Below are 14730 nucleotides of genomic sequence, written 5' to 3'. Positions count from 1 at the left end.
GTTTCCTGGAGTTTACTCAAATTCGTTTCCTTTGAGTCGGTGATGCCCTCTAACCATCTCATCTTCTGCCGCTCCCTTTTCCTTTTGCTTTCAATCTTTCCCAGCATCAGAATCTTTTCCAATGAATCGGGCTTTTCGCATCAGGTGGCCAAAATATTGCAGCTTCAGCTTCAGCAATAGTCCTTCCAGTGAATATTCAGGGTTGATTTCCTTTAGGATTGACTCATTTTGATCAATGGCGAGGCAGTAATGAGCAGTGGTGTAAAGTGTGATCTTACTTTTCTGCCCAGGAATTGAACCTGGGTAGCCGGAATGGTTAGATGGCATCACCGACTCGATGGACATGAGTTTGAGCAAGCTCTGGGAGTTGGTGATGGACAGGGAAGCGGCATGCTGCAGTCCATGGGGTTGCAAGAGTCGGACACGACTGAGCGACTGAATTGAGCCTGGATGAAAAGCCAGAATCCTAGCCAGGGTTAGAGGCTAGAAGCTATTTTCCCCTGGATCTTTGTCCCCAGTGAAAAATGCATTTATCATGGAGGCAAAACTGTAAATGCAGGTACAAAGTTTATTTCTAGACACATAGCAGACAAGTGGGAGAGCACATGGAGAAACAATTTGTTAAGACAGAAGCAAGACAAAGATGCACACCTGGAGAGAAAGGGTATGGATGTCCCCTCCATACCCTGAGGAGTGAGGAGGAGCACCGTAAAGAGGCTGTTAAGGCATTTATACAGGTCAGTTCTTCTGGGCCTTTGTCTTCCTTCAGGCCAATTAGCTGGCTTCTTTTCCCCTGGGATCCTCTTCTGGGTGTGCATGCACCCCTCTGCCAAGATGGATCATGAAGTGAAGGCTTCTGGGAGGAGCAAGACTCCTGATGGCCTGGCATTATCCCTTGACTTTTTACCTACAGGGCATCTTTCTGCATGTGTATAGTGTCTTCCTTGTCCCCAAAGAGGGAGGGGTGGAGAGCCCTTAATCCTTTACTCAAACAGGGTTTTGCCCCTCTTTGTCCTTGCTATGACTACTACCTTAACGTGTTTACAAGAGACAAACACTGGCTATTTACCCTGTTTCTGTTGTTACATCCATTTTGGAGGTCAAACAGGAGGCTAATTGTAAATGCCTTAACTGGAGCCCATCTATCTCTTGTCTCAGGAAATGCTAACAACTGTTAAGTATCCAGCTTGAAGCCCACTTCTTCATGCCTCCTGAAATGCAAAAAGGAGGCCAGTTGTAAATGTCTAACCTGGAGTCTATCTCCCCTCAGCTTGATTTCCTTGCTGTCCAAGGGACTCTCAAGAGTATTCTCCGGCAACACAATTCAAAAGCATCAATTCTTCGGTGCTCAGCCTTCTTCACGGTCCAATTCTCACACCCGCACGTGACTACTGGAAAAACCACAGCTTTGACTATGTGAACCTTTGTCAGCAAACTGATATCTCTGCTTTTTAACACACTGTTCTAAGTGTTGTGTGCTGGTGGACAATGTCAGAGCACACTCATTGCTCTTCCCTCTTCTGAGCCTCACACTATCCTTGGGAAGTAGGTATGGCTAATGCTGTAATTCTCATTTCACAGGTGAGAAAAACGAGATTCAGAGCCAGAAGTTAGGTGGAACCCAGCCTTGCCTGCTTTCTGAGGCCAGCCTTCCTAGAGCTCCTGCACCAAGCTTGTAGCAACTGATGCCAGGAGGGCTGGCATTCCTCCTGCTTTTCCTTTTGCCTGCTGCAGATTTCAGGGCTGCAGGGTGCAAAGAGGGGGCCCTGGACTGGTGACTACAGTCAATAGTAGGTGGAATGTTGGTAAAGATATTAAAATAGAGCAAAGTTGTCATTTAATACCAGTTCAAGCTTGATTCAATGCAGGTGTACTTGCCAACCCTTTACAGGGCTATGTACTTGGGGAGGAGGGTGAGCTGATGAATGAGACATAGGACTTGCACTCAGGGAGCCAAAACTTGGTAGGACATTAGCTTTAATATTTATATTTATTTATTTGGCTGTGCTGGGTCTTAGTTGCAGCACTCAGGATCTTTAGTTTTGGTATCCCAACTCTTAGTTGTGAAATCCAGTTCCCTGACCAGGGATCAAATCCAGGCCACTTGCACTGGGAGCATGAAGTCTTAGCCCCTAGACCACCAGGTAAGTCCCAGGACATTAGGTTTATATATAGGATATTTAGGAGCTCAAGAGGTTTATCTAAAAACAGCGATTCTCAACCAAAGGTACACAGCATACCTGTGGAGATTTTTAAGAATATCTGTGCAGAATATTGCTGTCAGTCACACCTCAGACACACTGGGTTAGAATTTCCTGGAATGGGATCAAAGTATATGGATTTAAAAAAAAGCTTTCCCTGGATTCTGATGTACATGCCTACATAAGACCTGTTGCTTTAATATGGTTTTTATTTTTTAACGATATATGGAATTCCCTGACAACCCAGTGGTTAGGACTCCGCCCTTCAACTGCCAGGGGCCTGGGTTTCATCCCTGGTGAGGTAACCAAAACTCCCCAAGCTGTGTGGTGGGGGTAAGGGTTGAGGGGGGAGATAAACAGTCACTGGACCTCCAGGGAAGTCCCTGTGCTAAATGTTTTATATATATATTTTAATTTACTTCTCACAGCAACCCTGTGAGATTTGCACAATGAGCAAATCAAGGCTTGAATAGTTTAAATTATCCATAATCAAAGGGCTAGTAAGCGGTGGGGGCAGAATTAAGGCTTTAATTTAATTTAAATCCCTGTCTGCAGAGCTATGATCTTTCTGGTTTGACCCACAGAGGAGCTGGCAATCTGTGTGATGCTAACAGAGAAATTCACCAGCAATCCACTTTCAACTTTACTAGTCATACCTCCAAGGCCATCTTCTGTTTTTACCTTTCCAGAAGCAAGCACTAGATAATTTAAAATTAAAAAGTCACTACCAACTAAAGACATAAAACTTTCTGTAGTATTCTGTTCCACCAGGGGACCCAGTGAACCATACCTTCCAGTACTGGAAGATACCCTGACACAGTCCCCTACTCCTGAATTTGGGCTGGCCCTTTGATTTGCTTTAACCAATTGAATATGGGAAAGCACCGGTCCTGAGGCTATCTTGCAGCTTCCACTTTTGCCTTTTTTGGGAAGCCACCATGGGGGGCTTCCTTGGTGGCTCAGAGGTAAAAAAAAAAATCCACCTGAAATGCAGGAGCCACAGGAGACACGGGTTTGATCCCTGGGTCAGGAAGATCCCCTGGAGGAGGGCATGGCAACCCACTCCAGCATTCTTGCCTATAGAAACCCATGGACAGAGGAGCATAGTGGGCTATAGGCCATAGGGTCCAAAGAGTTGGACATGACTGAAGCAACTCAGCATGTACACACGCAATCCAACATGTAAGAAATCTGGCTATTGTGTTGGACAGATTATGTGGAAAAGTCATGGGGAAGGAGAGAATTTAAGTCTGCAGGAAGAGAGAGGCCCAATCATTCTTGTTGAACCAGTCCCCAGCTGATGCTATGACCTACAGTAAGGCCAGCAGAAAAATGGCAGGGCTAATCCCAGACTAGATTTAATAGTGAGCTAATTACATGGTTGTTTTAAAACTTTTTTTTTTTAAACTCTCACTGTTTTTATTTTCAGTTATGCTTCTTTCTAGTTTTATTTATATACATACACACATTTTTCACAGTTGATTTCCCAGGCTATTGATAATCCCTTTTCCTCCACAGTTAACACTAGAACATAAACATTTTTCCCACATCATTTTAAAACATTCTAAGAACACTGTTTTCATGGCTGCATTACCGTGTTCTACCTAACTGGTCTCCATTTACGACCAATCCAGTTCCCTTAGATAAAATATTTATGATGATATTTTAATTTGAATTTCTTTAAGATCGATTTGTTGTTGTTGTTTAGTTGCTAAGTTGTGTCTGACTCTTTTGCAGCCCCGTGGACTGTAGTCCACCGGGCTCCTCTATGAATGAGATCTGCCAGGCAAGAATGCTGGAGTGGTTTGGTTTTTTTTTAAACAATTCTATTTATTTACGGCTGTGTTGGGTCATCGTTGCTGTGCACTGGCTTTCTCTAGTTGTGGGCAAGTGGGGGCTATTCTCTAGTTGCCTTGCATGGGTGTGTCATTGCAGTGGCTTCTCTTGTTATAGAGCACGGGCTCTAGGGTAGATAGACTTTAGTCGTTGCTATTCCTGGGCTCTGGAGCACAGCCTCAAATAGTTGTGATGCACAGGCCTACTTGCTTCCTGGCATGTGGGATCTTCCTGGATCAGGGATGGAACTCACGTCTCCTGCTCTGCCAGGTCGACTCTTCAGCACTGAGCCACCAGGAAAACCAGCGTTATTGTTGGTGGATAACCAAGAACAATCTGTTGTATAGCACATGGAACTCTGCTCAATGTTCTGTGCCAGCCTGGATGGGAGAGGAGGTGTGGGGGATACTGGATACATGTATATGTGTGGCTGAGTCCCTTCTCTGTTCACCTGAAAGTATCACAACATTGTTAACCAGCTATACCCCAATATAAAATGTTTTTGGTGTTAAAAAGTTTATGTTTTGGGGTGTTTTGTTACACGACAAATAATGAAAGCACTTCCTCACCTCTCCTCTAGTGACAACTGGTACATTCAGTTATGCATGAAGCTGAAGTCTTCACTATTTTTCTCAATTGTATTATTAATACAACAGTTTGCCAGAAGCTTTCACATTAATTACTAGGGCCCAAGAATGCTTTTTTCAAAAGAAAGAGGTGCTAGGTAGGGGTCCAGAAGCTCAGCCTTTGACCCTAGTTTTGTTACTAGCTGCATGCCTTTTGAAAGCCATTTATCTTTTTGTCTCAATTGTAAAATGGGGAGACGAATGCTCACTCTACTTACCAGAGAAGGGTAAAAATTAGTAAAGCCAAGTTGAAAAGTAAAACGAATTTTCAAAAGATACAAACATCTCGATATAAAAAAACCCAAACAACCCAGTCAAAAAATGGGCAGAAGATCTAAATAGACATTTCTCTAAAGGATACATACAAATGGCAAACACACACACACACACACATGAAAAGATTATCAACACCACTAATTATTAAAGAAATGCAAATCAAAACTAAATGAGGTATCAGATGGCCATCATCAAAACATCTACAAACAATAAATGCTGGAGAGGGTGTGGAGAAAAGGGAACCCTCCTACACTGTTGGTGGGAATGTAAATTGGTACAGCCACTATGGAAAGCAGTATGGAAGTTCCTAAAAGAAAAAAAAAACCACTAAAAATAGAGTTACAATATGATCCAGCAATCCCACTCCTAGGCATATATCCAGAGAAAGTTAATTTGAAAAGATACATGCACCCCCAGTGTTCATTGCAGCACTATTTAAAATAGCCAGGACATGGACACAACCTGTGCCCATCAACAGAGGAATGGATACAGAAGAGGTTGGGAACTTCCTTGGTGGTCCTATGATTGAGACTTCTTCCAATGTAGAGTGTGTGCATTTAATCCCTGATCAGGGAACTAAGATCCCACATGCTTCATGGCCAAAAAACCACAACATAAACAACAGAAGCAATATTGTAACAAATTCAGTGAAGGCTTTAAAAATGATACACAAGAAGACTAGTACATATACACAAGGGACTATTAGTCATAAAAAGAACAAAATAATGTTATTTGCAGCAACATAGATGGATCTAGAGATTGTCATAATGAAGTCAGAGAAAGAAAAATATGATATCACTTAAATGTGGAATATAAAAATACAGTACACATAAATTTATGTACACAACAGAAATTAGCATTGCAGATGGAAAAAACAAATTTATGGTCACTGTGGAGAAGGCAATGGCACCCGACTCCAGTACTCTTGCCTGTAAAATCCCATGGACGGAGGAGCCTGGTGGGCTGCAGTCCATGGGGTCGCTAAGAGTCAGACATGACTGAGCGACTTCACTTTCACTTTTCACTTTCATGCATTGGAGAAGGAAATGGCAACCCACTCCAATATTCTTACCTGGAGAATCCCAGGAACGGGGGAGCCTGGTGGGCTGCTGTCTATGGGGTTGCACAGAGTTGGACACGACTGAAGTGACTTAGCAGCAGAGAGAGAGGGGGAACAAATTGGGATATTGGGATTGACATATACACATTTTGTTGCTGTTCAGTCACTCAGCTGTGTCCGACTCTTTGCAACCCCACGGACTGCAGCACATGAGGCTTCACTGAGTCAGTAATACTATCCAACCATCTAATCCTCTGTTGTCCCCTTCTCCTGCTTTCAATCTTTCCCAGCATCAGGCTCTTTCCCATTGAGTCAGCTCTTTGCATCAGGTGGCCAAAGTATTGGAGCTTCAGCATTAGTCCTCCCAATGAATATTCAGGACTGATTTCCTTTAGGATTGACTGGTTTGATCTCCTTGCAGCCCAAGGAATGCTCAAGAGTCTTCTCCAATGCTACAGTTCAAAAGTATCAATTCTTATTTAAGCGTTCAACCTACTTTATGGTCCAATTCTTACACCCATACATGACTATTGGAAAAACCATAGCCTTGACTATACAGACTTTTGTCGGCAAAGAAATATCTCTGCTTTTTAATATGCTGTCTAGGTTGGTCAGCAGGTTGGTCATAACTTTTCCTTCAAGGAGCAAGAGTCTTTTAATTTCACGGCTGCAGTCACCATCTGCAGTGATTACAGAGTCCAAAGGTCTGTCATTGTTTCCATTGTTTCCCCATATATTTGTCGTAATGGGACAAGTAATGGGACTGGATGCCATGATCTATTTTTTTGAATGCTGAGTTTTAAGCCAGCCTTTTCACTCTCCTCTTTCACTTTCATCAAGAGGCTCTTTAGTTCCTCTTTGCTTTCTGCCGTAAGGGTGGTGTCATCTGCATATCTGAAGTTATTGATATTTCTCCCTGCAATCTTGATTCCAGGTTGTGCTTCATCCAGCCCAGCATCTCTTGTGATATACTCTGCATATAAGTTAAATAAGCAGGGTGACAATATACAGCCTTGATGTACTCCTTTAACAATTTGGAACCAGTCTGTTGTTCCATATCTGGTTCTAACTGTTGCTTCTTGACCTGCATACAGGTTTCTCAGGAGGCAGGTCAGGTGGCCTGGTATTCCCATCTCTTTCAGAATTTTCCACAGTTTGTTGTGATCCATACAGTCAAAGGCTTTAGCATATGAAGCAGAAGTAGACTTTTTTCTGGAATTCTCTTACTTTTTCTATGATCCAACAGGTGTTGGAAATTTGATCTTTGGTTCCTCTGCCTTTTCTATATCCAGCTCGTACATCTGGAAGTTCTTGGTTCACGTACTGTTGAAACCTAGCTTGGAGAATTTTGAGCATGACCTTGCTAGCATGTGAAATGAGTGCAACTGTCCAGTAGTTTGAACATTCTTTGGCATTGCCCTTATTTGGGATTAGAATGAAAACTGACCTTTTCCAATCTTGTGGCCACTGCTGACTTTTCCAAATTTTATAATATATTGAGTGCAGCACTTTCACAGCATCATCTCTTAGGATTTGGTACGTATAGTCAAAGCTGTGGTTTTCCCAGTAGTCATGTACAGATGTGAGACCTGGACAATAAAAAAGGTTGAACACCAAAGAATTGATGCCTTTGAACTGTGGTTCAACCTGAATATTCATCAGAAGGATGGATGCTGAAGCTAAAGCTCCAATACTTTGGCCACCTGATGCAAAGTGCCAACTCATTGGAAAAGACCATGATTCTGAGAAAGATTGAAGGCAGGAGGAGAAGGGGATGACAGAGGATAAGATGGCTGGATGGCATCATTGACTCAATGGACATGAACTTGAGCTAACTCAGGGAGATAGTGAAGGACAGGGAAGCCTGGTGTGCTGCAGTCCATAGGGTCACAAAGAGCTGGACACAACCTAGCAGCAACAGAAGAATTCCAGCACCTCCACTAGCTGCTTGTGGTGATGCTTCCTAAGGCCAACTTGACTTTGCATGCCAGGATGTCTGGCTCTAGGTGAGTGATCACACCATTGAGGTTATCTGGGGTCATTAAGATTTTTTTTTTTTTTTTGTATAGTTCTTCTGTATATTCTTGCCACCTCTGGCTCACACTACTATAGAAAAAATCAATAGATAACTAATAAGAACCTACAGCACAGAGACCGCTACTCAATACTCTGCAATGGCCTATATGCGAAAAAAATCTTAAAAAGAGTGGATATATTTATATGGATAACTGCTTCACTATGCTGTACACCCGAAACTAACACAATCTGAAAAAACTTGCTAGCACGCCCCCCCTCCCTCTAACAGAAAGAGCCGCAAACTCCAGGTCTCGCGACAGTTTCTCCTTTCTTCGGAAACTGCTACAGATCTCGCGATAATTACCTGTCCAATCACGAGGCTGAATGGAGGCCCAAGATGGCGGCGCACTGGGAGCGTAACATCTGCGTTTCTAGGATCTTCGCGCAGCGGGTGGTTAAGACTCTGGGGTTGTAGAGGTCCGCACTATACTAGTCGTCTGGCAGGAACTTTGACTTCAGAGGTGAGTCACTTAATATCACTCATATGGGTTGCGAGTCCACTTAACCTTTGTAGCACCCAGGTTCCCTATTCCCAGTTTCTGGGCCTGTGAGGTGCTGGCTTTGGGATCTAGGGAGAGAGACCTGATTGTGTATGTGTGTGCGTGCGTGCGTGCGCGGGGGCGTCTGTGTGGTGGGGATGGGTGGGAGGAGTTGGCAAATAGAATGGAGACTGGTACTGAGAAGGAAAGACCCCCTAGGCGGAGGCGGTTTAGAGAGATCCAAAACTGAGGCGGGAAAACAGTATGAGTGGGTAAGGTGAGCACGTGAAAGGAGTGGAAGAGATGGAGAACTGGCAGTGGCGGAACTGTGGAAAAAGTCGGATTTATGAGAAAGGGAGACGAGAGAAAATAGAAATTAGAAGTGGTAGGGATCTGTGCAGAAGGAATTAAAAGTTCTGAGAGCAGAATTTATTTTACAGAATTATGTATTAAGTAACGAGTGATAGTTGAAGAGGAATATTGAGGGTCGGGAGGAACCAAGGAAACAGAAGCATGGAGATGGGAAAGATGAAAGAAAGTGGAAGCGTCAGCTTACTTAAATGAAGGTCTACCACTTTGGCTTTCTGCACTGACTTGGGTAACCCGGAAGAAAAAGGTTCAGTCCTAGGCCTGAACCTTTTAGAGACTCAAGATGGGGGCTGCTTATCAAGAATGAGAGTTCTGTGTTTTAAGTGCCCTGGACAGTGTAAGAGTTCCATTGTGCTTTCAACCAAAAAACACTTATTGCTTACCTACTCTCCAGGTCCTACTTTAGGCTCTGGGATATCGCAGTGAAAAAGATAGACAAAGTATTTTCCCTCATGAAGCTTACTGGCAAGGCAAATTTTAAAAAGTAAAATATATGGAATGTCAGATGGGCAAGTTCTTTGAAGAAGACTGAAGCAACTAAAGGAGACAAAGGGTTCACTCGCTGCTCATTTAAATGGGGGTACTCAGAAAAGGTCGGAGAAGGCAGTGGCACCCCACTCCAGTACTCTTGCCTGGAAAATCCCATGGACGGAGGGGCCTAGTAGGCTGCAGTCCATGGGGTCGCTAAGAGTTGGATACGACTGAGCGACTTCACTTTCACTTTTCACTTTCATGCATTGGAGAAGGAAATGGCAACCCATTCCAGTGTTCTTGCCTGGAGAATCCCAGGGACGGGGGAGCCTGGTGGGCTGCCGTCTATGGGGTCGCCCAGAGTTGGACACGACTGAAGCAACTTGGCACTTAGCAGAAAAGGTATCAGTAAGAAAGTGAGGTTTGATCAAAGACCTGAACAAGCTGAGGGTACCTTGCATGTATGTATTTCTGGGGGAAGAGCAACTCGTGCAGACCAGACAGCAAGTACAGAACCCCTGAGGCAGGAGTGTGCCAGACCTGGTAGAGAAACGACGAGGAAGCTTGTGTGGCTACAGCAGAATGAGCCAGAAAGAGAAAAGTGTGGAGAGAAGAGAGTGACAAGGCTGATGCCAGGTAAGGGCTGACACTCAGTTAAACTCTGAGGAATGGGGTAGATTTAGTTAAGAACCCATTGCCTGTATAGGGAGCTCCTAGCAAAGAAGTGGCTTTATTGATTCGATGTGTATCTGTTCTGACCAAGAGGGTTGAATAATGGAGGGAGTGATTTTACCGTATCTGTAGTTTAATTTGTCCATGTGTATTCAGAGTGTCATGTGTGTTCTGTGATGTACACCGGACAGGGAGGAGAAAGTGGCAACAAAGGAGTTTGGAGGGATAGATTTATGTGTGGCTTGTTAATTATTTTGAGTTTCATCAGCCTAAAAGCTTTAGGAAGCTGCTGAAGGGATTTACCTAGGAATGTTCAGTTTTGCATTGGAGTGGGAGGAGGGGTATGTTGTCACCAGGATGAAGTGGATTGTTAGGGCAAGAGTGGTTAGAGAGACATCAGTTAGAGGCTATTGTAGTCAGCCAAGAAAGAGATGATTATGATCTCTGGCCTAGAGATGTGGAGTTGCGAAGGGTGAAAAATGGATGAAAATGAAGTGAAAGTGTTAGTCGCTCAGTCGTGTCCAACTCTGTGACCCCATGGACTATAGCTTCCCAGGCTCCTGTGTCCATGGAATTGTCCAGGCAAGAATATTGGAGTGTCTGTAAAGCAATTATCCTTCCATTAAAAAATAAATGATTGAAATTAAAAAAATGAAATACAATAAAAATTCTGGAGAAAAAAAAAAAAAGGATACTTTGGAAGTATCCTTTTGGAGAAGGAAGATATTTCCTTCTCCAAAAAATGGGCCAAGATATAATTAGGAGACAGAATAATCAGGACATAGTGTGTTTGAAATGGAGGAGGTGAGGTAGAAAAGGTGCTGAAGGTTTCTTGCTTTTGTGCCATGAGGAAGATCTTGGTGTCATTCAGCAAAATAGGGAAGATTAGAGGAGGACCTATTTGGGGTGGGTAGAAATGGTTTCATTTTGGACATGTTGTGCATGAAGTGCTTTTGAGCCTTTCAAGTGAGTGGTCTGGTGGGCAGTTAGCTGCATGATTTCGATTGTCTGCAATGAAGACAATTCTTTTTTGAAAATGGTTCTTAAATGTGAAAAGCTATCAAAAACCTGAGTGAGAGAGAGTGTTAACATTTATAACCATGTAAAGTTATATTTCTAACAAAGCCTGCAAAGGAAATGTGCTTACTGCTAGGAGATTCTATTGTTTAGTTGCTAAGTCATGTCGACTCTTGCAGCCTCTTGGATTGTAGCGTTCACGCTTCTCTATCCATGTGATTTTTTAGGCAAGAATACTGGAATGGGTTGCCATTTCTGTCTCTAGGGGATCCTCCCGACCCAGGGATCCAACCCGTGTTTCCTTCATTGGCAGTGGGTTCTTTAGCACTGAGCCACCAGGGACGCCCTAAGAGTTTACAGTAGCTGCTATGGCTGACCTGGGGAAATTAAGGAAAGAAGGACCTTCGTGAAGAGGAGATGCTTGAATTGTGGTAGTAAGGATGAGTAGGAATTAATCAGGTGAAGAGGGGGAGGAAAGAATGTTATAGGCAAAAGGGGTAATCTGTGTAAAGACCCTATTGCCCGAGTGGAGGGAGAGAAAGAAGAGCAAGGGCGAGACTTCAGCTCATGCTGAAGCTGCACTGTGCTGGGTCTTGTGTATATGCTGAAGTAATGTTTTTTGTTTTTCTCCTAAAAGTAAAGTTTTGAGCAAGTGGGCATGGGAGGAGGACACAGTGAGATTTGTGTTTAGAAATGATCCCTGCATGGTGGAAAAAGGCATGGAGAGAAAAAGCGTGGGTTCATGGAGACCAGTTAACGGGCTGCTGTAGCAGTGTGGGCAGATTGTATGGGCTGCTGTCGGTGAGCCTGGGGAGAAATAGATGGATCTGAGAGATATTTAGCAGGTAAAATCCATACAAGAGGGATAGAGAACTATCAGATGACTCTTAGGATTCTGACTTACATAGTACCATTTAGATGAATGTGTGTTATGAAAAAAGTAGAAAATGCACAATGATATAAAGAAAAGAAAAATCACCTACCATCTAGAGATATACACTAAATAAAATTACCAACTGCTTAGAGAGTTACTCAACTACTGCAGTGACTTTTCTTCTGGTTTTTATTTCTTGCTATAAATGTGTTAACTTTTTTCTTCTGTGTATTCTCAAGGAAAACAAAATTTTTGTTTTCATTTGGTTTTAGCTACCTAGAAATGGCAAGACTGAAATTTATAAAAGAAGTTGGAATAGAAGATGTTTTTTGGTAGAGTTTGAAATCAGGAAGTTAAAAAAAGAAAAAGATGTTTTTTGGAACTCTAGTGACTTCAAACCTCTGACGGTAGTGTTCTTGGTGGTAGATTATATTGCCTTCTGCCACGCTGATGCTTTTATTATTTATTTATTTGGCTGCACCAGGTCTTAGTTGCAGCATATGGGATCTGGTTCCCTGACCAGGGATTGAACTTGGGGCCCCTGCATTGGGAGCCTGGAGTCTTAGCCACTGGACCACTAGGGAAGTCCCACTTTGATGCTTTTAAAGGGTTTCAATTTTCTTCCCTGGGTTCAAAAGAAAAAGATTCATCATATGTTGCATATACGTTTTTTAAAATTGTGGTAAAATACATATAACAAAATTTACCATTTTAACCTTTTTTAAGTGTACCATTCAGTGGCTTTAAGTATATTCACAGTGTTGTGCAACCATTACTACCATCCATTTCTATGAGTTTTTCATCATTCTAAACACAAACCATATACCATTAAACAGTAATTCACCGTTTCACCCTCCTCCCACTCCCAGTAACCTCTATTCCACTCTGTATGAATTTGCCTATTGTTGGCTCTTCATATAAGTGTAATAATAGAGTATTTGCCCTCCTGTGTGTGGCTTATTGCCCTTAGCATAATGTTTTTAAGGTTCATACATGTTGTAGTGTGTGTCTGAATTCATCCCTTTAGGGTTGAATAATATTCCAATGTATATACTTCCCACATTTTGATTATTTGTCTGCTTGTGGATATGTGAAGTTGCATCCCACCTTTTAACCATTGTGAATAACTCTGCCATGAACATTCAGTCAGTTCAGTTCAGTTGCTCAGTCATGTCCAACTCCTTGTGACCCCGTGGACTGCAGCCCACCAGGCTTCCCCAACTCCTGAGGCTTGCTCAAACTCAGGTCCATTGAGTCAGTGGTACCATCCAACCATCTCATCCTCTGTCATTCCTTTCATTAAATCTTTCCCAGCATCAGGGTCTTTTCAAATGAGTCAGTTCTTCCCATTAGGTGGCCAAAGTTTTGGAGCTTCAGCTTCCTCATCAGTCCTTCCAATGAATATTCAGGACTGATTTCCTTCAGGATTGACTGGTTTGATCTCCTTGCTGTCCAGGGGACACTCAAGGGTCTTCTCCAACACCACAGATCAAAAGCATCAATTCTTTGGCGCTCAGCTTTCTTTATGGTCCAACTCTCACATCCATATATGACTACTGGAAAAACCATAGCTTTGACTATACAAACCTTTGTTGGCAAAGTAATGTCTCTGCTTTTTAATATGCTGTCTAGGTTGGTCATAGCTTTTCTTTCAAGGAGCAAGCGTCTTTTAATTTCATGGCTGCAGTCACCATCTGCAGCGATTTTGGAGCCCAAGAAAATAAAGTTTGTCACTGTTTTCATTGTTTCCCCATCTATTTGCCATGAAGTGATGGGACTGGATGCCATGATTTTCGTTTTTTGAATGTTGAGTTTTAAGCCAGCTTTTCCCCCATGAACAGTATGGAAAGGCTATGAGCATTCCAAGTACTTATTTGAATCTCTGCTTTCAGTTCCTTTGGATCTATACATGGGATTGGAATTGCTGGATCATATGGTAATGTTTAATTTTTTAAAGAACCACCAAACCTTTCCACAGCGGTCATACCATGTTCATTCCCACCTGCAATGCCTGAGGGCTCCAGTTTCTTCACGTGCTCGCCAGTACTTGCTATTCTCTCTCTCTCTCTTTTTTAATAATAGCCATCCCATTGTGTATGAATTGATAGCTTACTATGGTTTTGATTTGTGTTTCCCTAATGACATAGAACATCTTTTCATGTGCTTATTTGTTGTATACTTTTAAAAATATAGCTTCTTCTTTCTCACTTGATTAGCGAAGATGTGTTGGCTGTAACTGTTGACTTGACAACCACAACTTTTCTTGTTGATTTTGTTTAACTAAATATGCTGATTCCCGCCCTTTTTTTTTCTTTTTAAAGATGGCTCTGAGTAAATCAATGCATGCAAGAAATAGATACAAGGACAAACCTCCTGACTTTGCATATCTGGCAACCAAATATCCAGATTTTAAGCAGCATGTTCAGATAAATCTGAATGGAAGAGTGAGGTAGGTAACAGATGAAGAATTCTTGATACAGTATTATTCTAGTCTAATTTGAATGGACCCTGCGTAGTGGAAAGTATACTGGACTGATAGTAAACCTGAATACTAATTCTATACTTTTCCTTGAACTTCTCATCTGACCTTGGACAAATCACTTCTGTTTTAGCTTTTTAATCTATTAAATTAGACTGGACCAAAGGCTTTTAAGTTTCCTTCTGACTTAAAAAACCCCAGAAAGCAACAACAAGAAAAACCTCTTGATGTCCAGATTATTGCTTACTCAGCAGGGTAACTGCAGAAAGCTTAGGATTGTGCCCTCAGACCTGA

General features: G+C 42.5%; 1 protein-coding gene across 2 annotated transcripts in view; it reads left to right on the top strand.

The window, feature by feature from the left end:
* The first annotated feature begins 8377 nt into the window (after positions 1-8377).
* Positions 8378-14730, top strand: part of METTL16 (methyltransferase 16, RNA N6-adenosine) — a 69154-nt gene continuing 62801 nt past the window's right edge. Inside the window, exons 1-2 of one of the 2 annotated variants that reach the window (XM_061390662.1) lie at positions 8378-8536; positions 14279-14406. In XM_061390662.1, the coding sequence (XP_061246646.1) occupies positions 14279-14406 (128 nt within the window). In that variant the 5' untranslated portion in view covers positions 8378-8536. Of the gene's footprint in view, positions 8537-8569; positions 8827-14278; positions 14407-14730 lie in introns of those variants that run through there. The other variant, XM_061390661.1, reaches the window with a different exon arrangement.

This window comes from Bos javanicus, chromosome 19, assembly GCF_032452875.1.
Source record: "Bos javanicus breed banteng chromosome 19, ARS-OSU_banteng_1.0, whole genome shotgun sequence".
In the NCBI taxonomy this organism is placed as follows: domain Eukaryota; kingdom Metazoa; phylum Chordata; class Mammalia; order Artiodactyla; family Bovidae; genus Bos; species Bos javanicus.
This window is presented reverse-complemented; position numbering and strand designations above follow the sequence as displayed.